The 24375-nt window shown below is 42.4% G+C and overlaps 1 protein-coding gene across 3 annotated transcripts; it reads left to right on the forward strand.

The window, feature by feature from the left end:
• The first annotated feature begins 233 nt into the window (after positions 1–233).
• LOC126470021 (uncharacterized) lies at positions 234–24375 on the forward strand. Of its 3 annotated transcripts, none has more exons than XM_050097518.1 (3): positions 234–414; positions 23702–23796; positions 24097–24375. In XM_050097518.1, the coding sequence occupies exons 1-3, from the start codon at positions 370–372 to the stop codon at positions 24266–24268; spliced, it is 312 nt and encodes a 103-aa protein (XP_049953475.1). In that variant the 5' UTR covers positions 234–369; the 3' UTR covers positions 24269–24375. The 3 variants fall into 3 exon arrangements, 2 of the variants coding, with proteins under 2 accessions (XP_049953475.1, XP_049953467.1); XM_050097510.1 differs by lacking the exon at positions 234–414 and adding an exon at positions 9195–9342; XR_007586110.1 differs by lacking the exon at positions 234–414 and adding an exon at positions 9349–12523 and having other exon boundaries at positions 24097–24138.

A 24375-nucleotide genomic window follows, 5' to 3' on the forward strand; every position in this document is an offset into this window, starting at 1 on the left:
GTGCAAAATCTGTTTTCGGATCCAACACCTGAGTTTAGTTTTCCTTATATTTAACTCTTGTCACAGTTCTAAGGCCGTGACTTGCACTATACATTCATACCAGCCCATATGATTTCAAATCAAAGCTGTGAAACTATGTAGAGCTCACGATGCCACATGGAGGTAAGAATTACCTCCATGCGATGCCACTACAGCAAGCCACAATCTGTGGCAGGAGAGACGTAAACATATTGTGTTTTATCTTTAGTAATGAAAGACACTGATTTTGCCACCTGTTACTGACAGATTTGAAACTGAATTACTGAAAGATTGTGGCGCTCTCAAGATAATGACGTTAGAGTAAATATATGTACTTAGATAGCAGAGAAGATGGATATGGGAAATACTTCTGAATCGCGTTCCATTCTTTCTGGGGTAAAAATACATATGTTATTTTATTTGCTGTTACGTATAACGCTACAGTTCCCCGACAAAACGCTCATAGCTAATGTACGTCGAAGTAGTGTAAATGTGAGAAGCCTACACGGGTAACCTTATAAATGGTCACAGTTACTTGTACAACCTGTAGACAATATCCGAATTGTCTTCTCTTTGTGGCGGAGGTTTACAGCCTTTTCCGTCTTCACTAAGCCCATATGTTTCTCGGTCGCCCTGAATCTCTCCCAGCTGGTTATTTATGATTGGTCACTTGTTTAACTAACCTGCCTCTCCCATTCTGTTCACATGTTTGTATTTTATGCATCCTCGCTCTGCTCTTTTTTTTTTTTTTTCATTTATAAAGTGATATATGAAGTTGTTCTCGTTCTGTATGTTTTGTTTATGATCTCTGAGGGCACGTCCTACAGCTTTCACCAAAAAATTTATCTCAGGCGACTCTATACTTTTTGTCGTCTTTATTTAATGTCCAAGATAAGTTTCCATATGTTAGAATAGGAGTTAATTTTGTCTCCTACCATGTCTTGCCATCTAGTGTTTTGTGTATTGCAGCATGTAGCATTAGAAAGTCATGTAATTTAGTCGTGACATCATTTGCATATTCATAGCTAATATTAACAGTTTGCATATTAATTGTAACTGGTGATTGGCTGTTGTGTACTCTCCTCGTACTTTGTTGTAATTAGTTGAATACAGTACCTGGAAATCGTTAATAAATGAAGATGGTACACCTCAACATGAAAGACCCTTTTCTGACAAAATAGACAGTTATGGATTTTCCAGGAGCGTTGCCTATAATACGCTGGCTGACAAGTTCTGGACATCTAACTGCCGTATAACTTTTCTCCAATAAAAAATGCTTTACGTTTATATGTTTTGTGCAGTGATGGAATTCAGGATTCTGTGTGGATCTCACTGTTCCTCTATTATCAACCTTGAGGACAGGAACTACTGTCAGCTTTCACCATCCTTAAGTCTGCACAGTTAAATTATTGCCTTAACAATGCCTTTTGCAGTGACTTTCTGGTTCAGAGGCAGCAGGAGATTCATTACCTGTCTTTGGCTGAGCTGGGAGGTAGCTCCGCTATAAGTGTAATAAAGGATATCGGATGTTGATCTTTTATCTTGCATCCTCCAAAGTCTCAATCACTGTGGGAATTTAATATGTCATTGCATGAATCTTAACAATAAATCACATGTGCTTACAGTATACTGGAATACTCATTTTAGCCTCACTACATCTTCTTTTAATGGTGAGTCAAGTCTTCAAAACAAAAATCTCTCACTATAATTCAAATCAGGTCTTGCTCCAAGCATCAGGGTAAAGAAAATCACACTTTCCTGCGTTCCTTGTTTTTGCTTGTGACGTATCTGTTTCCTTTGCAGCAGGTTGAAACAGATTTTCACTCTTGAAAATTGAAATGCTCCAGAATCTTCCTTTTATAAGCTTGGTGATTTATCTTGACTGCACCATCATCAGATCAGTCCAAGGAAATACAGTATGATGCCAGACTCGTTGCAATCATGAATTCAGCTTTCAACTCTGCAGTGAAATTTCTGGCATCCTGCTGATCTTTGCCATAACTAATTGACTGCCTGTCTCTCTGCCATCAGTGGACCCTTCTGGTTGTTGCATATACACTGAGGTGACGAATGCTTTGGCCACCTTTACACCATATGGACTGTCAAATTTTAGAAAGTCTGCACATTATAGAAATGTTTTGTACCCAAGATTGCTTTCAGAACTGTTTTTTCGACTGTTATCTTCAGATCTAACTTCTTTGGTTGTAAATGTTATTCCATTGTGTGTTCATTAATCTTGGGATGTTTTGCCAGGGTTTCGACTATCTCTCATCATGCCCTGGAGTGAGGAATATCCTCCCCACTCTATCCTCAATGGTATTTCACTGCCTACCCAACCTACGCAATTCCTTGTTTGTACCTTCACCGTACCTGTTCCCAGCTCCTTGCCTTAAGACTCACATCCTTACAAATAGACCTAGATGTGAGACATGGGTAATGTGGTATGAGTAATGAGCACACAATAGAACATGATATAGAACCAAAAAAGTTTCTAAAGATCCGGAGATGACAGTCTTACCTGTCAAATCCGGTACTAAACACCAGTTTTGAACTTGATCTGGGCTATAAAAGATTTCTTCAAAGTCTGTAGGGTCGACAGAAGCGTCCGATCCCACGCGTCGGCTTTGACCCGTGACGTAAGGGTGTTGTCGTGTGTGACGTCATGACGGCGCGGAGTTTGATTTGAGTGTGGCCATCTCCAGTTCTGTTTTATCTTATTTTATTTACTTTTCTGATCTGTTCGTTCTATCTCGTGAGATTTTTTTTTAAATTTAAAAACACTTATTACTTATTTTAATTATCTGTTTCCTCGAATTTCTGTTTTAGTTTATTATATTTATCTTTCTGATCTGTTCGTTCTATCCCGTGAGATTTTTTTTTTTTTTAAAGACAAAAAACACTAATCAGCTACTGAAGCATCTTTATCTTCTATGGGTTGCAGGGGTTACGACCCCTGGGGAGGTGGGTGGGTATTCATGCATGGCTGTCTTCACTTACACGTTGTAGCTACGCAAGGCGTCTAAATTTGTTTATATTTAGTTTGCCCCCCACCCAAAACACCCCATTTCCCGCGCTTGTCCCGTTAGTGTCATTAGGCTTCTTGTGGAAAGTGTGTGTGTTTGTTTTTGTTTCCGCCATATTTGTGACGTCATGGGTCAAAGCAGACGGGTGGGATCGGACGCTTCCGTATTTCCAGTCTGTAAATTAATCTGAGCTGTTGACTGGATGTCTTGTAGCTCTGTTGTCAACCCACCATGTTGTATGCGCTTCAACTAAATAGACCTCTTCACAGACTGTTTTCAGAACAGTTTTAGCACCTTCATTACTATCATTGCTTCATTTAAGACTTCTTATTGTTTCCACTTTTTACAGTCCTTTTCTCATAGCCCTTTGTTTTACAATAATTGCAGATGTTGCTTTTCCTTGATTAACCCATAAAAAGTTTGTTTTTGCCATCTTGTTTTTACTTTATTGTGGTTACCATTAGCACTACTTCTGACATTTTTGTCACTGTTGGAATTCTTCATAAAATTCCTCTCAAACATACATAACTGGACTGTTAATTCATTGAATGTTCTCTTCTCATCCTTTGTTAGTAACATCCAAATTGACGGAAACATTTTGAACTCTCTTGTCAAAATATGTAAACTAACACCGGAAAAAATATTTACAGTTTATCTGGAAGTCCATTGTTCAACTCATTAAACAAACTTTTTAGTTTTTCTATATGAATTGAAACATCTTCACCTTGTGTGCAGCCATAAGAGAGAAAGTTTGTAAAAGTTACAAACAAATTATCTTTGGATGTGGCTTCAAACTGCAGCTTTAAGGCATCCTGTGTATTACTAGCTGATTGTTTATGGCCTTTTGATACATGTGATCACTAATTCCATTTGTTACTATACACTTTGCAAAACTAAATCAAACAATAGAAAGTTCAGGCTGGAATAAGAACAGTAAGTCCCTCTGCAAATATGCCAAGGGTCTTACTGAGGCCTTCACAGGTTGAAATTACCATCACAGTCTTGCCCAGAAACAGATCTCCCATGCCTTGCCTCACCAGTCATCCATTATTCCCCACATACTCACTGTCCAGCCACAAAGATGCACTTATTTTGTGACATTCTCCACCAGAATTTCGACTCTCTCTCAACCTACGCTGAAATGAATTGTCCTCCTCATCCCACCCACAGTGGTATTATGCTGTCTACCCAATCTATACAATATACTTGTTCATCTCTACTCTCCCTCTGCTTCCACCCCTTGCCTCATAGCTCATGCCTTGCAATAGACCCAGATGCAAGACCCTTCCTATACATCCACCCACTACCACATACTCCAGTCCTGTCACTGGCATCTTCTTCCCATCAAGAGCAGGGCCACCTGTGATAGCAGCCTTATGGACTACCAACTTAGCTACAACCATTGTGCTGCATTCTACATGGACATGACAACTAGCAAGCTGTCTGTCCCCATGAATGGCCTTTGCCAGATGGTAGCCAAGAGAGAGCTGGAACACCCAGTTGCTGAATGACCATCCAACTTGATGTGCTTCATTTTAATGACTGGTTTTACAGCCTGTGCCATCTGCGTTCTTCCCACCAACACCAGCTTTCCTGAACTGTGCAGGTGAGAACTCTCCGTACAACATATCCTTCGTTCCTGTAACACCCCCCGCCCCCTTAATCCACGTTTCTCCCTGTCCTCCATCTACTATACCCTCCTCTGCTCTCACTCCAGTACTACATATGTCTTCTATCCCAGCAACCCACCTACATAGTCCTTTCCTCTTCTTTATCTCCCTCCCCCCCCCCCTTTTTCCCTCCACCCCTCCCGATCCCAGATAGCCTCCTGATCTGTCCCTAACAGTGCTACCCTGTCCCTGCCACATCCCTGTGTTCTCCCACAGGCAGCACATCATTGTCCCCCTCCCCACCCCAAGCATTTTCCTTAGCCCCACAACTCACCTCAGCTAGATGGCTGCTTGGATTATATTAAATTAGATTAGACTCAGTTTTCGTTCCATAGACTCAAAAATGAGATGATTCTTGTGAGTGTGGAACATGTCACACACAGTCTATCACAGTGCCAGGTGACAATGGCCTTCTATGTGTCAGTCGTATGAACATGTATGGTTTTCCTACTTCTGAAGAAAGACTTCGTCCAAGAGGTGAAGTATTTCTAGTATTCTCTTTATTGTGTCTTTGTGTGACTCAATGACTTTGGACAACCATTTACCTTATTATACGAATCTGTTTTTTATACTTTTTGACTTGTGTTTATCTTCTTCCAGTGACTGGAGCTTCACTGATTTCTTGTCAGTAACATCCACAAAGCGCATTCTAGGTAATCCAAGTAGTCTCTTTACTTTCCTATTCCTGCAGTGTAGTCAGTTTCTCCAATTAGCAATTTAAGTGCAGTATTCTTTGGCATGTTCTTTTCTGCAGAATTTTATCTCGGTATATAGTGTGTGATGAAAATTTACCTGTTGGATACAAATCCATTAATCCAAAACTCCGCTGGCAATGTTTCTAACCCTAGAACTCAGAGGACTCTATTCTAAACTGAGGTAACAACACGTTAACCTCAACTTCCTAGTGTATCAGGTAGCATGCTTAAAATTTCTCTTTTCGACAGTTAATTACACTAAAACAGTTCAGAAGTAGATTCTCCAACAACCGTTAAGTGAAACTAGGCTGTAACCTGTTAAATTTAATAGTGTGTAGATTAATTGAAGTTTGCAATTTTTTTTGCATGACCATTTTATTCTCAGTCATAGATTGTTTTGAAAACAATTAAATACAATACATGGAGATGCTTAATACGTGGAGATCTTTTCTTAACAGTAAGTGTTTAACTTCCCAGTACTCTTATCTAGCAGTGTCATTTAGATATATACTGAACATAGTAGGTGAAAGGCTACACCCTTTTTGCACTCCTCTGATGATCTTCATTGATATTGTCTTCTCTTTCCCTGGATGTATTATAACTTCTGTGTGCTGATACAAACTCCATAGTAGACATACGTGTACTAAATGCCTTGGATGGGTTCATTTCTTCCCTTTTAATCCAAAGCTTGCTGCTGCTTATTCTATTGAAAGTCCCTTTCGCAATGTGTGAATGCGGTGAGAGTATCCAGAGTGTATTATTTTTGTTTTTCAGCGAATTGGCATACAGTAGTTACATTGTCATTACAACATACTGCCTTTCTAAAGCCATTGATCCATTAGGGGGGTGTCAACTATCTTTCTCATTCTGTTGTTAGTCATTCATGTGTAGAGTTTGTGAGAAGTAATTAAAAGGCTTATTCATTCCACAATAGTTATCACAGATAGTTTTTTTTTCAGAGCAAAATCACCTCTGCAGAATATCCAGTTATACATTTCAGAGTCAGTACAAAATATGAGGAAAAATTTTAATTTAGTTTGTTGGAAGTTGTCAGCTTATGATTTTTAGGAAATTCCAGTCTGATGCTTCTATGTGAAGATGACTACATTGTCAGTTGTAATGTTTTGTAATATCCAAGTCATTACATGTATTATTACAAGAACTTGTGTAGTGTACACTGCACCAAATATTATCAGTAAATAAATGAACCCTGCTATCTTCTTTATCTGCTTAGAACTCTATGAGACACTAAATTTGTTTTTCTCTTCTAAGTTGATGAAAGCTGTTGAGAAAAATATAATTTCAGTGTAGATAACATGTTTTTGAATATGCGTCCTTAATTTTCTCATTTTTTCCAAATCGTATTAAATTGGTATTTACTTGGTCAGCTTGTTGACATTGGACTGAAAAGTGCACTTTTTCAGGTTTCACCAGTACTTGTACACAAAAATTCCTTTACATCATTCACTTTTTGCGCAGAAGAACAGGATGTGTGTGCACACTCAAGGAAAGAAGATTAAATCGGGTTGAACAAGGAGGGGGCAAGAAATTGGTTGTGAATTTTTCAATGGATCAACTCTGCAATTACCCGAAGAACTGTGATTTTGAAGACCATTTCTCTCTAAATGGAGTCTACTCCCTAACACCATCTATAACACTGTGTATTTTGTTGAACTGCAGTGTCATACAGTACCGGGTGCCTCTTCTATGAGTCTTTGGGTGCATTGTCTATAGTTTTTCAGCAGATAGTTGCAATTTTGTTCTTTCAGTTCTTGCTGGAGTTAGCCCATAGAAATACTGCATATTAAGTCTCTCTTGTGACATCGAGTTTTGATGGAAAGTGTAAGTTTCTTTCCCATTACAGAGAAAATGTTTTTTGAATTTTACATGACCATTCGATAGAGCTGTCCCAGATTTGTTTTATCAATATCTATTAACCAGGAGAGTAAAACATGAAGAAGAATTGTTACTCCAGCAGTGACAGAGGAGTGCTGCTGCACAATGGCAGCCATCAGCATGGGCCGTAGCAGTGCTGTCGCTGCTGGTGTACTGGTTATTCGTCATGTTTTACTGTCTCTGTTAATACGTATTGATAAAATGAATAGCATACTGGACTAATTTGGGACCACTCTGTCAATTGGTCATGTGAAATTCTGCTTTAGAAAACATTTTCTTTGTAATGGGAACCAAACTGAATCATTCCGTCAATGTGGGGTATAGCAAGAAAGATGTGATGAGCAGTACTTGTTTGGGCTGACTCCTCTACACTTGGCGAAAACAAAACTGCAAATATCTGCTGCAACACCAGAGAAAATGCACCTGACAACCCTTGCTGCTATATTGTGCTAGGATCATCACCTCCGAATAACTGCTGCAACCGATGATCGATTTGAATTTGGTTGCTGCACTTTTCTCTTGGTCTCTTCCAACAATTTTTACTCCCTGCACTTCCCTCCAATACTACATTGATGATTCTTTGACATCTCTCAATATCTGCTACCTCTCAATCCATTCTTAAAGTCAAGCCATGCCAAAAATTTGTTTTCTCCACAATTTTATTCAATACTTCCTCATTAGTTATGCCCATCTTCTGTAGCACCACATTTCAAAAGCTTATATTCTCCTCTTGCCTGAACTACTTAACCCACATTTCACCTCTGTACATGGGTACACTTCAGATAAATACGTTTAGAAGAGAGTTCCCAATACTTAAATTTATATTCAGTGTAAACAACTTTCTCTCTTCTGGAAAAGTTTTTCTTGCTACTGCCAGTCTGCATTTGATATCCTCTCTATTTCGACCATCATCATTTAATTACTTCGCAAAAAGCAAAACTCATCTGTAACTTGTAGCATCTACTTTCTTAATCTAACTCTGTCTCGCCTGATTTAATTTGACTACATTCCATAACCCTTCCTTTGCTTTTGTTGGTGGTTGTCTTGTGTCCTCCTTTCAAGACACTGTCCATTCTGTTCGGCTGCTCTTCCAAGTTCTTTGCTGTCCCTGACTGAATTGAAATGTAATCAAATTCAGTTTTTATTTCTTTCCCTGAACTTTAATTCATTATCCAAATTTTTCTTTGGCTTCCTTCACTACTGTTCTGTGTACAGATTGAATAAAATCAAGGGTAGGCTACAAATCTGTCACACTCTCTCTTCAACCATTGCTTTCCTTTCATGCCCTTCAACTCTTGTAACTGCCACCCAGTTTCTATACACGTTGTATGTAACCTTTCACTCTCTGTATTTTACCCCTGCTACCTTTAGAATTTCAGAGACTGTATTCCACTATCAAATGCTTTCTGTAAGTCTCCATATGCTATCTTCTTCGACTAATTATAGGGTCAGTATTGCCAGGTGTTCCTCCATTTTTCCAGAATCCAAACTGATCTTCTTCGAGATAGGCTCCTACCAATTTTTCTAGTCTTCTATAAATAATTCTGTTGTGACTCGCCGATCTTTCAAAGTGCCGCCGCGCAGTTACGCACGTCCTCTACATGCAGCGCTGTCTACCAGCCATGCAGCAGCTGCGCCACCTAAGCGGCCAGCCGGCCAGCGGCCGCTGGACTTGGACTCAGTGCTGATTTGACTGTTACAGTGTACACATGTCTTACTTTGTTTACTTGATCTGTGACTTACATGTATTGTGTCATTCTTGAAATATATTTGTTAAACTTGACGTTATTACAATTGGCGACAAGGTAGTGAATTTTTCTTTTTCATCGTTAACCCTCAGGTTTCCATGGTTACTTTAGAGCAACTATTGCAAGGTCTCATTGAACAGCAAACGCTTCTCACATCTGCGATTCGTGATTTCGTCGCGTCTCTTGTCGTTGACTATACCTCCTTATGACGAGACGGCGGAAGAATGGTCTGATTACGAAAAACGTCTTCGACAGCACTTCTTGGCATTTCATGTCGTGGACGACCAAATATGTAAGTCTCTGTTCCTTTCATGGATTTCACCTCAAATGTATTGGTTGTTGTCGCAATTGGCTCCTTTGAAAGATCCTGCGTCTTTGTCCTTTGCTGAAATGTGCTCACTTCTGTCCGTATATTTTCAAAAGCATACGCATGTAGTAGCCTCTCGTGTTGCCTTTTATCATTGTCAAAAACAACCGAATCCATCCTATCGCGCTTGGGCTGCTGAACTTCATGGCCTCAGTCGAAAGCGTCAGTTTGTTACTGACGTTCACAAAGAATCCTACGCCGATTCCATGGTACGGGGTGCTATTATCCGGTTGGCGCCCGACAAAGACGTTAGGCAACGTGCCCTTCAGTTGGCAAATCTGACTCTGGATGAAGTCCTATCCATCACTCAGTCTTTTGAAATTTCTTGTGCCGCTGGAGCGCAAATAGAGGCAGGGGGTGACGTTGGGGACATACAACCTCTTTACACTGTTGACGAAGCTTGCAGCGTGTCCCCCATAAACCCATAAACAAACCTCTAAGAAACTGCAGCAAAACCCACGGCAACTTTTTTCATGTCCGCAGTGTTTAACGAAACATTCACGGGAGGATTGTCCCCAACGTTGGGCCATGTGTTACAAATGCAAAAAGAAGGGTCATGTGTCATCCATTTGCAAATCCAACCGCATACCTGACATTTGTGAATATGACACTGATTCTACTTCTGTGTTGTCTGTCAATGGTACTTGTTCCCTTTCAGCGAAGTTATTCCTCACTGTCCAAATCCTTGGTCGGGATGTTTGCATGCAGGTGGATACTGGTTCTGCTGCCACTATCATCAATTCTCAGACGTATCTTCAGTTGGGTTCTCCAACCCTATCACCTGTCACTAGGCAATTACGGACGTACAATAAACAGAAGATTTCTCTCTTGGGACAATTTAATGCTGCGGTATCTTACAAATCCTTCATTCAGACTGTTCCCATCTTTGCGGTCGACCATAGTAACCCGGAGAATCTTTTTGGTTTCGAAGCCTTTCGTGCTTTTGGGTTCTCCATAGATGACTCTGTCAATATCGTCTCTGATGCTATTCCTTATGCTCAATTGGATTCCTTGTTGACGACATTTTCGTCCCTTTTTTCTCCTGGGTTAGGCCATGCAAACGACTTTGAAGCTCATATCACGCTCAAACCCAGTGCTCGGCCTAAGTTTTTTCAGGCTTGGCCCATTCCTGTGGCCCTTCGTGATCGGGTCAAATGGGAGCTGGATCGTCTCACTGCTTCGGGGGTCTTGCTTCCTGTCACTTCCAGTGAGTGGTCCTCTCCTGTTGTTGTCGTTGCTAAGCCCAATGGTGATATTCGTCTCTGTGGCGATTTCAAAGCCACTGTACAAGCTCAATGCCTCATCGACACTTACCCTATGCCCCGACCTGAAGAACTGTTCACTAAACTTGCTGGAGGCCAGTTTTTTTCTAAACTTGACCTGTCAGAAGCTTATCAACAACTTCCTCTCGACACTGCTTCCCGGCAGTTCCTGGTCCTTAACACGCCTTTCGGCCTCTATCAATACCAACGATTGCCATTCTAGGTTGCCAGTGCCCCTGCTCTCTTTGTGATTCTTGGAATAATTATTGCTCCCTGTCCCGGGGTGTATAAATTACATGGACGACATTGTTGTCACTGGCTCCACCACTGAAGAACATCTTTAGAATCTCCGCACCCTATTTCTCATCTTACAGACTGCTGGTCGTAATCTTCAGAAATCAAAATTTTTTCAGGCATCTTATCACGTACTTGGGGTTTCAACTCTCTCGGGATGGTATTCGTCCGCTTCAGCAAACTGTCGCTGCGATTGATGCCCTTCCTTGCCCTACATCTGTTAAGGAACTGCAGGCCTTCTTGGGGAAAATAGCATACTATCACAGGTTTTTACTGTTTGCGGCTTCGGTGGTTCAGCTGTTGCATCGCCTGTTGCATAAAAACATGCCCTTTCACTGGTCTGCGTCATGCGATGCGGCTTTCCAGAAATTGAAGACTATGCCGAAACAGGCCCCGTGCCTGGCTACTTATCGACCTGGCCAACATCTTGTTCTTGCCACAGATGCCTCTCAATACGGGGTTGGTGCAGTCCTTGCGCATCGTTTTTCTGATGGTTCTGAACAACCCATTGCTTATGCCTCCAAAACGCTCATGGATGACCAACGAAAATATTCTCAAATTGAAAAAGAAGCTTTTGCCATTATTTATACTCTTTATAAGTTTGGTGTTTTCTCTATGGATCCAAATTTCATCTTGTTAGGGATAACAAACCAATTGTTTCCTTGTTTCATCCATCAACGTCACTTCCCGACAAGGCTGCACACCGCCTCCAGCATTGGGCTCTTTACTTGTCTCGTTTCAATTATGAGTTCCGGCTGACGGCTCAACGTGCGAATGCTGATGCACTATCTCGCCTTCCCACGGGTCCTGATCTGGCATTCGATAGGGACAAACTTTTTTGTTTCCACCTGGATGTTGCCAAGCAGCGGGTTGTGGACAGGTTCCCCATTACCGGGGACCGGCTGGCGGCTGCTACGGGTTCTGATCCTACCCTCTCCTGGGTTTTACACTGTATTCAGAAGGGTTGGCCAGATCGTCCGTCTGCTAAGACTTCTGATCCTTTGCGGAACTACTACGCTTTGCATTACCGCCTCACGGCTAGGGATGGTGTTATCCTTCTTTCCACCGAAAATGCTTCGCCGCGTGTTGTGGTACCTGCGTCTTTGCGTGCTTCGGTCTTGCGCCTCCTTCACTGAGGGCACTGGGGTGTCTCTCGCACAAAATCTCTGGTGCGCCAAGCCGGCCGAAGTGGCCGTGCGGTTAAAGGCGCTGCAGTCTGGAACCGCAAGACCGCTCCGGTCGCAGGTTCGAATCCTGCCTCGGGCATGGATGTTTGTGATGTCCTTAGGTTAGTTAGGTTTAACTAGTTCTAAGTTCTAGGGGACTAATGACCTCAGCAGTTGAGTCCCATAGTGCTCAGAGCCATTTGAACCATCTGGTGCGCCATCATGTGTACTGGCCCGGAACCGACTCTGAAATCACACACATGGTCGCTGCCTGCGGCCCTTGTGTGTCACAGGCCGCCGCCCCGAAGTCATCTTTGTTGCCGTGGCTTTTGCCTAAGAAGCTCTGGGAGCGTATTCATGCTGACTTCGCGGGACCTTTTATAGGTACTTACTGGCTTCTCGGTATTGACGCCTACTCTAACTTTCCTTTCATTGTCCATTGCATGTCGCCTGCCACCGCGGCAACCACCAATGCTCTGGCTTGCATTTTCTCTTTGGAAGGCCTTCCCTCTACTTTTGTTACTGATAATGGTCTGCAATTTGCCTCTTCTGATTTTGCGGATTTTTGTGCCCGTCACGGCGTCATGCATTTCATGGCCCCTCCTTTCCATCCACAGTCAAACAGTGAGGCTGAACGACTGGTTTGCAGATTTAAGGCTCAGATGAGGAAACTCCTGGCTTCTTCTGATGCTGATGATGTGCTTCTCCAATTTCTGGCTTCTTACCGTTTCATCCCCATGGGCAACCACAGCCCGGCTGAGCTCTTACATGGCCGATAGCCCCGCACGCTACTTCCTCTTCTGCGGCCTTACACCTCACGGCCGCAGGTGCTTTTGCTTGGCCGGTTCACCACCGGCGACCTTGTAGGGGTACGGGGATATGGCAGGCAGCGAAAATGGAGTCCTGGCCGCATCTTACGACACCGTGGCCGATGCCTGTATGAAATCCAGACGGACACGGGTGTTGCAGTGTGTCATTCGGACCAGTTTCGGCCTCGTATGCCGGCAATGCCTGTTCAGAAAGCCGCTACACCACCTTCGGCTCTACCTGACGCTCGGGATCTTGGAATCTCTCAGTACTTACAACGCAGTCCTCTCACCATCATCTCGGAGCCAGCACAGGAACTGACACCACCAGGAGACGTGTCCATGCAGGAACCAGATGACCATCATCTGTCGGAGCAACTCTACTCGCCTCCTTCTCCTAGGGGTGCCGACACATCGCCCATGTCTTCTGTTGTAACAATTGGACTTGCCGCAACGGGCAGATTGGGGCACGGGGCCCCAGCAGGTTCGACCCCCACGTCTCCTGTCATCTCGACCCGTTATCATCGGGGACACTTCCGTCCGTACGGGAAGCCTCCTCCTCGAGACTTTACGGCCAGTCAAACAACACCTAACATTAAACTAATGTTTGGTAATATTCACACCTGTCAGCTACTGCTTTCTTTGGAATTGGAATTACTACATTATTTTGGAAGTCTGAGTGTTTGTCCCCAGTCTCGCATTTTGCACATGAAGTGGAATTATTTGGTTATGGCAGGTTGTGTTAAGAACATCAGTAATTCTGAGGGAATATCTACTACTCCAGGGGCCTTGTTTTGACTTGAGTTTTTCAGTGCTCTGTCAAATTCTTCTCGCAGTATCGTATCTCCTGTCTCATCTTCATCTAAGCCCTCTTCCCTTTCTATAATATTGCTTTCAAATTCATTACCCTTGTGTAGACACATTATATACTCCTTCCATCTTTCAGCTTTCTCTCCTTTGCTTAGAACTTGTTTTCCACAAGGTCTCAGTTTTCATATGGGTATTTGCCTTTTCTCCAAACCAAGCAAAGGGGCTCAGTTTGTAGCACACTAGACCTGCATTTTGGAAGACAACAGTTCAAATCCATGTCCCACGATCCATTTCCCCGAATGACTCCAGGCAAATGGTAAGATGGTTTCTTTGAAAGGCATGGCTAATTTCCTCCTTCATCCTTGAAACAATCGGAACTTTTGCTCTGTCTGTAATGACCTCAATGTTAATGAAGCATTTAACACTGATCTTTCCTCCAAAAGCCTCTTTCATTCTCCTGTGGGTGGTATCTGTCTTTTCCCTTGTTATACAGGGTTTTTCTGTAGAAGCATGCAAAAATTTAACGAAACATAGAAGATGCCCCACTGAACAATTTGAGGTAGGGAACCTGGAGTTGGAGAAGCCAGATTAAGAAGATAGTCAAGGGTATGTTCTCAAACAACTCAGGTAGAACTCTTTGTGCCAACCTCATGTAAAGTAAATAAAACCTTGCATCATGACTTCCTACTAATCAGGCTCATCCTCTTTGTTTCCTTGCAGGAAATAAAGAATATATATATGTAAATAAACAGCACAGTACATGTAAATTTTTATGCATGTTATTGTAATTAAGCTGGAAAACAGTAATGCTAGACAAAGCCGTAGAAAAGTTTACTTCCCATCTCCTTAAGTTGGCTTCTCCAACCCCATATTCCTTACCAAGATTGGTCAGTGGAGCATTCACTATATCCTGTTATATTTTTGCACGCTCTTATGGAAACACCCTGTACATGCTTCTGTAGGCTAGCATTTGTCCTCAACCATTGCTGTTCAGCTATTTTGCACTATCTGTTAATCTCATTTTTTAGATGTCTCTGTTCCTTTTCACCTGCTTAATTTGCTTAATTTTTATATTATGTCTTTTCATCAGTTGAATTCAGTATCTCCTGTGATATCCAAGGGTTTCTAATAGGCCTTATTTTTTTACCTTTGATTCTCTGCTGCCTTCACTATTTTACCTTTTAATACTACTCATTTGTCTTTTGTATTCTCTTTTGATTTCAGTCACTTACTGGCTATGTTCTCTTTGAAACTCTCAACAACCTCTGGGCCTTTCAACTTATCCACGCACCATTTCCTCAATTTACCACCTCTTTGCCATTTTTTCGGTTTTGATCTACATTTCATAAACAATAAATTGTGGTCGGAATCCATATCTGTCACTGGAAATATCTTACAGTGTATAATCTCCATCTTACCATTATATAATCAGTCTGAAAACTTTCAGTATCTCCAGGTCCCTTGTTTCGTTATTCTTAATCTTAGTGTGAGCAATGAATAAATTATGCTCTGTACCAAATTCTTCCAGGTGGCTTTTTATTTCATTTCCCCCAGTCCATATTTTCCTACTGTTTTTCCTTCTCTTCCTTTTCATGCTATCAGATTCCAGTCCACCATTACAATTAAATTTTCGTATCCTGAATAATTTCTTTTATCTCGTCATACCTTCTTTCAATCTCTTCGTCAACTGCTGAGATAGCTGGCATATAAATTTGTACTGCTGTGGTGGGTGATGGCTTTTGTCTGTCTTGGCTGTGATGACTGCATTCACTATGCTGTCCATTGTAGCTGACCTCCATTCCCATTTTTTAGTCATTATTAGAGGTACTCCTACATTATCCCTATTTAATTTTGTGTTTATAAGTTATCCATAAAATCCTGTTCATCCTGCCACCAAACTATAGAAATTTGCATTATATCTAACATCAAATTATCCATTTCCCTTTTTAAATTTTCTAACCTAAATATGTGATAAAGGGATCTAACATTCAACACTTCACCCCAAACAATGCCAGTTTTGAAACTTCCTGGCAGATTAAAACTGTGTACTGGACCAAGATTCGAACTCAGGACCTTTGCCTTTCGCGGGCAAGTGCTCTACCATCTGAGCTACCGAAGCACAAGTCACGCCCTGTCCTCAAAGCTGTACTTCTGCCAACGTCTCGTCTCCTACCTTCCAAGCTTTACAGAAGCTCTCCTGCGAACCTTGCAGAACTAGCACTCCTGAAAGAAAGGATTTTGCGGAGACATGGCTTAGCCACAGCCTGGGGGATGTTTCCAGAATGAGATTTTCACTTCAGAGTGAAAATCTCAGATGGTAGAGCACTTGCAAAGGTCCCAAGTTCGAGTCTCGGTTCGGCACACAGTTTTAACCTGCCAGCAAGTTTCGTATGAGTGCACACTCTGCTGCAGAGTGAAAATCTCATGATGCCATTCTTATTTTTCCTCGTGACAACATCTTCCTGAGTTGTTCCCACCTGGGGTTCCAAATGGGGGACTATTTTACCTCCGGAATATTATACCCAAAGGGATTCCAACATCATTAAATCATACAGGAGAACTGCATGCCTTCAGAAAGAGTAACAGCTATAGTTTCCCCTTGCTTTCAGCCAGTCGCAGTGTCAGCACAGCACTGCCATTTAGCTGATATTATAAGGCCAGATCAGTTAATAACCCAGACTGTTGCCCCTGAAACTATTGAAAAGGCTACTGTTGTTTCTCTTTAGGAACCACATGTTTGTCTGGCCTCTCCACAAATACCCCTCCATTGTGGTTCCACCTCATGCCTATCTGTATTTTTCAGGCATGCAAATCATCCCACCTTGGCAAGGTCCATTGTTCACAGGGGACATGCATTTATATGGTATGAGTAACTTAACATAATAAACCAATTATGTAAACAATAATGTTAGAGTTACGTTGGAACTTGGTTCTCTCTAACTCTTAACAAACCTACGCCACCTTTCCAAGCCTTTCTGCATTCACAAAACTTCACTATCCATTCTTTGTTAGGCTCTCTTCATTAAGCTACTGGAAGTACAATTGTATCTAAAATGCGAAAGAGAAAAACAACAAAAACATTCTGGTGGAAACATACCCAATAAAAACAGTACACTATTATCTGTTTATACATGGCATGTGGCACTAGTAGCACTGGAGGGTATATGAAGCGTGTCGGGGGATGCAGAAAAATGTGTGGTTGTAATCCGGAAACACAGAAATTTATCTGAAGATCAAAAGGGCATGACCATTGGGCTTTCGGGCCAAGGTTGGAAGCCTTTTCGAAATGGTTAAATTTGTAAAATGTTCACATGCTGCCATGGTTAAAGTGTACCATGCATGCCAAAATGGTGTTATCCAGAACTGGCGTCAAGGCAACTGTTGTGCACCATTAGCCATTAATGAAGCTGAACGAAGGATGCGGAGGTATGTACGGGCAAACAGACATGCTACTGTTGAGCAACTGACTGTCCAGATGAACAAAAGGGCTGCAAACAGTGTATTCTCAATGACTGTTCAGTGAACATTGCTGCATAGGGGTCTCTGTTGCAGGCTCCTGGTTCATGCATCCATGCTGATTTCTTTCATTGACAACAAAGGCTGGAATTTGTACACCAGTACAGCAACAGGACATCCACCAAGTAACGACAGGGAGCCTTTTCTGATGAATCTCTTTTTATGCTCCATTGCACAGATGGCCATTGGCGTGTATCTCATGAAATGATTGGAAGCAAACATCATCCAAGAATCATTGGAAGGGTCTAGGCTGGAGGAGGGAGTATTAGGGTCTGGGAAATGTTTCTGTGGCAACCCCTGGGTGATCTCACCATTCTGGAAGGCATAATGATCAACACAAGTATGCACATATCCTTGGGAATTGTGTCCACCCCCCACACACAGTTTGTTTTTCAACATGATAGCATACACCAGCAGGACAGTGCACCGTGTCACACAGCTCACAGTGTATGTGCATGGACCGAAGAGCACCAGGATGAGTTTAGGACCCGAAGAGCACCAGGGTGAGTTTAGGACCACACTGATAGGGCTGTTTACTCCATGGATCTTCAGCTGAGAAACCCAGTGCAATTGGACACAGCACTGGAATCAGTGCGGTTCCACATCCCTGTCAGTACCTTCCAGAACCTCATTGTCTCTCTACCTGCATGCTCATAGCAGTCTGTGCTGCAAAAGGTAATTATTCAGGCTTTTGTCCAGTGGTCACATTTGTGTGACTGGACTGTGTAATTGCATTCTGTTAATATCTTGAACAATTGGCAGTTCTTTGAGACAATATACAAACCTGAAGGGCAAAAGCTTTTCTTATGTGTATCTATGTTTCCAATTGAGTCCCTCTCCTTGATGTAAGCTGCAATAAAAAGTATGATTTCAACATGGATCACGGATCTTTGAATATGAATACTTATTTTTGTCTCATTTTTCCAAATCAAGTACTTTGTATTTACATGGTGAACTTGTTGGTATTGGACTATGAATGTGTCCTTTCGCAGGCTTCAGCAGTAGTTCTACCTAAAGCTATATATCACTGATTTTTCACTAATTTCATCTGACAACATGATTTTAGCTGTCTTGTGATCTTAATGTAAATACTTCAAAAGTAAAGGAGGCCACTCACTGAAAAGCAGAAGTGCCGAATCATTGACAGACACATAAAAAAAAGAAAGAAAACTTGCTAGCTTTCAGAGCAATCTGGACACAGAATGCTATGTGGTCAACTATTTTCTTGGAAACAGTTTGGCAGTGGCCATTCATCCTGGTCAGCAGCTGGTTGGTAGCTGTACTGACTTAAAAAGCTGTACTCTGTTTGCAGCAGAGTTGGTATACAACATGTCTGCTTTCACAGGTTGCCCAGCCTCTTAAGGGGTACGATAAGCTTGTGACAGGACTGGAATAGGTAGTACTGAGTGGGTGGATTTGGCAGGTCTTGTGCCTTGGTCTACAGCAGATTGAGAGTGGGAGTGGCATAGGGATAGATAAGATGTTGTATTGGTTGGGAGGGTGATGGAACCCCACATCAGGAGGGGTATGGTGGATGTTTTGTAGGATATTTCTCATTTCAGGGCATGGTGAGAGTTTTTCCAGTCAAGGAAGATACTGGGCGATGAGGGAGATGGTCCTTTTGTAGCTGATTCTTGGGTGTTGGTGGGAGGATTCAGGGTGTGTGAGGATATGGCACGGAAAAACTGTTTGTGGACAAGGTCTGGGGAGTACCTGTCTATGAAGGCCACCATAAGTCCTCCAGCATACCGGACAAGAGAGTTCTTGTCCCTGCAGATATGTAATCACATTGCCCACAGGTGGCCAGGCTGTATAGGAGGAATTGTCAGGTGTGGTACATATGACAGCTGTCGAAATGTAATAATGTTGGTGCTTATTGAGTTCGATGTGAACAAAGGTGTGGAGGTCAACGTCTAAGATAGTGGATTGTTGACTTTTGAGGTGGACTAGGTGAAGCAGATGGGAGACACAGTGTTGAGGTTGTAAAGAAATGAGAATAGGGTGGCTTGGCCTTAAGTCCAGATCATGAAGGTGTCATCAATGAACCTGAATCAAACTAGAGGTTGGGAGTTTTGGGGGGGTAGGAAGGTTTCCTCTAGAAGGCCCATAAAAAAGTTGGTATAGTAGGGCACCATACATGTGCCCATGACTGTCCACGGATATGTCTGCATACGTTCCCTTCAAAGAAAAAGTAGTTATTTGTCAGGGTATAGTTGGCAAGGTGTGTAACGAATGAGGTAGTGGGTTTCGAGCCTGAAGAGCATGTTGAAGGTGGGTGTGCTGTGAGGCATTGTTGAGAGGGTTCACTGTGGATAGGCTAGGTGTTGATGGATAGTGGTGTCCCAAGATGAGAGTAGGATGTCAACAGGTTGGATGATTTATGGAGGTGATATCTGGAAAGCTCTACAGGTGTTGGAGTACAAGGGTTTCAGTTTCGGAGATGTAAACCAGCTTTTCAACCCCTCATAGTGCCCACAAACTGCCTAACTGACCTTTTCAATTTATAACATCCTCCAAACTTCTATTCCAACAGTCCGCAAAATACAGAGCCCAGTCAAACCCAAAACACTGTTGGTAATCTTTCAAACACAAAGCTCAGTCCCACAGAAGTTTCAGTCCACTCAAAAGGCCTCACCTTCAGCCCCACCCGTAGTTTAACCATGTTGATTTTGTTAAAGACTTACTCTCCTCCTCCTGTAACTTACAGTAGAAACACTTCTTTGCCACCCGTCCTTCCAACCAAAGCTAGCCTAATTCCAAGATTGAACCTTGCCTCTCTCAGTATGTAGCACCATCCAACTGTGACCCTCGTCCCTCTCCCACCTAGCCACCCTCTGGTCATCTTGCAGGATTTCCTTACCTTCAACTTAGTCAAACCATTCTTCCCAATATCCCTTCTTAAGAGCACTAAACTTTCAGCACAAGAAAGGCAAGCCATACAAAACATTTAAACACCATGACCTAATCATCCTACCTACAGGCAAAGGCTCCATCAGTGTCATGATGTCATAGTGACTACCTGGTAGAATGCCTCTGCCAATTGTCTGATGTCTCCGCCTAAATCCTTTGTCATAGTGATCCCATCACAGAAGTCCACCATAACCTAAAATCGCTACTGAAATCTGTAGGCCCTTCCTAGAACCTCTCCCCAGATCCCATCTCCCTCCTCATCCCAATGACACCCTGAATACCCACCTCCTATGTGCTCCACAAAATCCTGGATGCCCTGTCGCAGTTGGCTATTGTACTACCAGTGAAATAACTTCTCCTCTTGTTGACAAACACCTCCAACCAGTTGCCCAAAACTAGCCTCCCACATTCGTTCACTGACTCAACAGCATCCCAACCCCTTTACCTCCTGGATCCCTGATCTTCTCTTTTGATTCCATCTCCATATACCGAAACATCCCTCATGCCAATGGCTATGTTACTATCAAACACTATCTCTCCCAATGTGCTTCAGACTCCAAACCTACTACCTCATTCCTTACGCAACTTACCAGCTATATCATTACACATAACTACTTTTCCTGTGAAGGGAAGACATACAAACAAATCTTCAGCACAGCCATGGTCACCCGCATGGCGCCCCTATGCTAATCTGTTTGCAAGCAATCTAAAGGAAACCTTCCTAACCTCCAAAAACTCCCAACGTATAGTCTGGTTCAGGTTCATTGATGATATCTTCACGACCAGGCCTCGGAGCCCAGACGGCGTATTTCCATTCCTTCACACTCTCAACACCATCTCTCCCGTCCACTGCACCTGGTATGTCTCAACCACCAATGTGCCACTATCCCAGAAGTTGAGCTCCACCTCTGTGATGACTCCTTCAATATCTCTGTCCACATCAAACCCACTAAACACCAATAGTACCTACCTTTCGACAGCTGCCATCTCTACACCAAAATCCCTCCTATATAGCCTGGCCACTTGTGGACAATGTATCTGGAGTGACGAGAAATCCCTTGCCCGGTATGCTGAAGGTCTCATGAAGGCCTTCTCAGATAGGTACTGTCCCACAGACCAACTCCGCAAACGGATTTTCCAAGCCATATCCTCACACATCAATCCTCCAACCACCACCAAGAAACATCTACAAAAGGAGCACCCCTTCATCATCCAGTATCTTCCTGGACTGGAACAACTGAACCATATCCATCAGGACTTTGATTATCTCTAATCATGTCCTGAAATGTGGGACATCTTACGAAATACCCTTCCTTAAGTGGTATTCCATTGCCCGCCCAACATACACATAATCCTAATCCATCCCACTACCACTCCCTCTCCCAACCTGTTGCGACGAGGATCCCTGTACAAGACTGAGGTCCAAGACCTGCCCTTTCCTCTTATCCAACACCTTGTACTCACTCCCATGCTGTCAAAACGCTTATCCTTCCCCATCAGATGAAACCAGCCATATGATATACCAACTCTGCACTGTAAAACTATCTATGTCAGTATGGCTACTAACCAGCTGCTGACCAGGATGAATGGCCACCCCCAAGCTGTTTCCAAGGAAAGAGTTGACCACCCAGTAGCACAAAATGTGGCTGAGCATAACACACTAAATTTTAATGGCTTCTTCACAACCCAGGCCATGTGGATCTTTCCCTTCACCACCAGCTTCTCTGAACTACACAGATAAGAGTTGTCTTTACAACACACCCTTCACTGCCATAATTGTCCTGGCGTCAATCCCTGGTAACCACCTGTCCCCACAGTCTCCCCTTGGCCTGTTGTGTTACCCCCTCTTTATTCATGTCCCTATGTTACCTGCTGCTCCACTCTAGCCCCGACAACCATTCATCTCATGCCTAGCCTGTACCACCCCCCCCCCCCCCCCCCGGTCTCATATTTGTAGTAGTAGTAGTAGAGGGGTTTTTGGGCACACGACAGCAAGGTCTTCAGCGCCCGTTCAGTAACATAGGGAGACGGGTGTCAAGAAAAATCCCAGAACAGGAATATAAAACGGAACATAAAACACGGGTAACAATCATTGAAAAATATGTGCTCATCCACAACGAAGCATGGGATGAAGCAGGGTGTCAACAGTAAAACATGGACAACACAGGAAGAAAATGATAGAGGGAGCTAAAACAATGTAGCAGATGGAAGTGGCTGGCTGACCACAAAGAAAAAAGGGGAGGAGCAGCCACTCTGCAATACACTAAAACCTCCAGCCTAAAAGTTGAGGCCAGAGTCCAGACACGTCACAAAACTTAAAAACCCTAGACACACACGACTCATCATTAGCTAAAACAGAAGGAAGATCCCCATCAACTTGTGCTTCTGCCCGTGCATCACGGTATAAAATGCAGTCTGTTAAAATGTGCCGGACAGAGATGTGCACACCACAAGCATCACAAAACAGAGGATCCTCACGCCGTAATAAAAAGCTATGTGTGAGAGGACAGTGCCCGATCTGAAGACGTGTGAGGGCCACCTCTTCCCGCCTGAGCAACCGGCAGGAGGAACGCCACGGCCGAGTGGTTGACTTTACCAACCGCAGTTTATTGGCCGTCACCGCCAGCCATTCGTCCTCCCACAACTCCATGCCCTTCCTGTGGAGTGCAGCAATGACCGACTGCAAGGGGATAGGACACTGGACCACATCCTGCTCTCTGCAGGCCTCCTTGGCAGCCCGATCGGCCTGTTCATTGCCCCATATGCCGACATGACCAGGCACCCAGCAGAAGGATACCTCTTTACTCCGCCATTGGAGCAAGTACAGTTGGTCAGATATCAGCTGGACCATCTCCTCAGTCATATTTGTAGTTGGCAAATCAACAGCTTTTAAACAAAGGTATTACTTTTGAATACTTAACGCTTTTGAGAAACACTTCTTCACTGAATGATATTTTAATATTGCCCTCCAAGTGCATTCGTGTATGTGGAGCAGTTGCAATTACAGTTGAATCTAAGTGTTTGATTTGTACATACTGAGATTATGGATATGTATCCTAATACCTTTAACACCTCATGTCAGATTGTTGGAACTGTTTTAATGTTAATAGTACGCTTTAACATTTAAAATTTTCTTATTTAAGTTCAAATATAAAATGTGTCATGCATTTTTAATAGTAATTATTTATATAACTTGGCCACTCTGTCTTCAACAGTCCTACTTAAGTTTTTATACCTTTGACTATTATTTTTTGATCTTTTCATCTAATCGCAGCTTCAAATTTTACTATTCTCAATACCGAACTGAACTTTTTGTCAAACTGTTATGGTAAGCACTTTTTCCTTCACTCTTTCCTTTCAGTAGCCCTTGCTGTAACCTATAAATACAGGATATGTGAATGTTACCCTTTGAGAACTGTACATTTTTAAAGGACAATAAGAATTTTCAATTCCTTTGATGTATTTCCTTGTCTATTTTAATGTGATTTCCGTTCTAAAGTCTATATATAATCTTTTACAGATCAGAAGTGCAGAAGACTCTATAAAGTATGGTTTTTACAGAATAGAAGCTCTGGAAAGGAACCTCAGAAGTAGGCATCTTTCATCTGATGAAAGGTACTTGGTTTTTACATTTTGCTTAGTTGGCATACAATGATATGAATGGTGGTGGTTTTCAAATTCTCATAGTTCACATGTTTGCATGTTTCTAGATAGTAGTATGTTTCTTAAGAATACTTTGACACAAAGGCCATGTTTGTATGGTTTTGCTGCACTCTGGTTACTTTTTCAGGTTATCTGTTCTACATATTACCCCCCGTGTATTTTTCTACTGTGATTTTGTGACAAAATACAATTAATGCCAGTGTGTTTCCATAATATTATCTACTCATAACAAGTGAAACCCTTTTGTTGCAGGCAGCGTATTGAAGGAGAGCTTGAAGAAGTGAAAGAAGAACTAAAAAGGAATCAGCATGAATTAAAGCATCTTCAGAAAGAAAATACCAAATCATTTGCTATGGCTGCAATTTTAATGTTCCTTTGTTTCTTAGTATTTGGTGTATACAAAATGTTACAGAATAAGCAATAGATAACACACCATTGTTCAAGAATAGAATTTTCAGTTTTAATATTTTTATTACTGATCTCAAATCCTGTAATGTATAAACTAATATTTCAGACAGTGATATTTACTTA

This window comes from Schistocerca serialis, chromosome 1, assembly GCF_023864345.2.
Source record: "Schistocerca serialis cubense isolate TAMUIC-IGC-003099 chromosome 1, iqSchSeri2.2, whole genome shotgun sequence".
Taxonomy (NCBI): Eukaryota; Metazoa; Arthropoda; class Insecta; order Orthoptera; family Acrididae; genus Schistocerca; species Schistocerca serialis.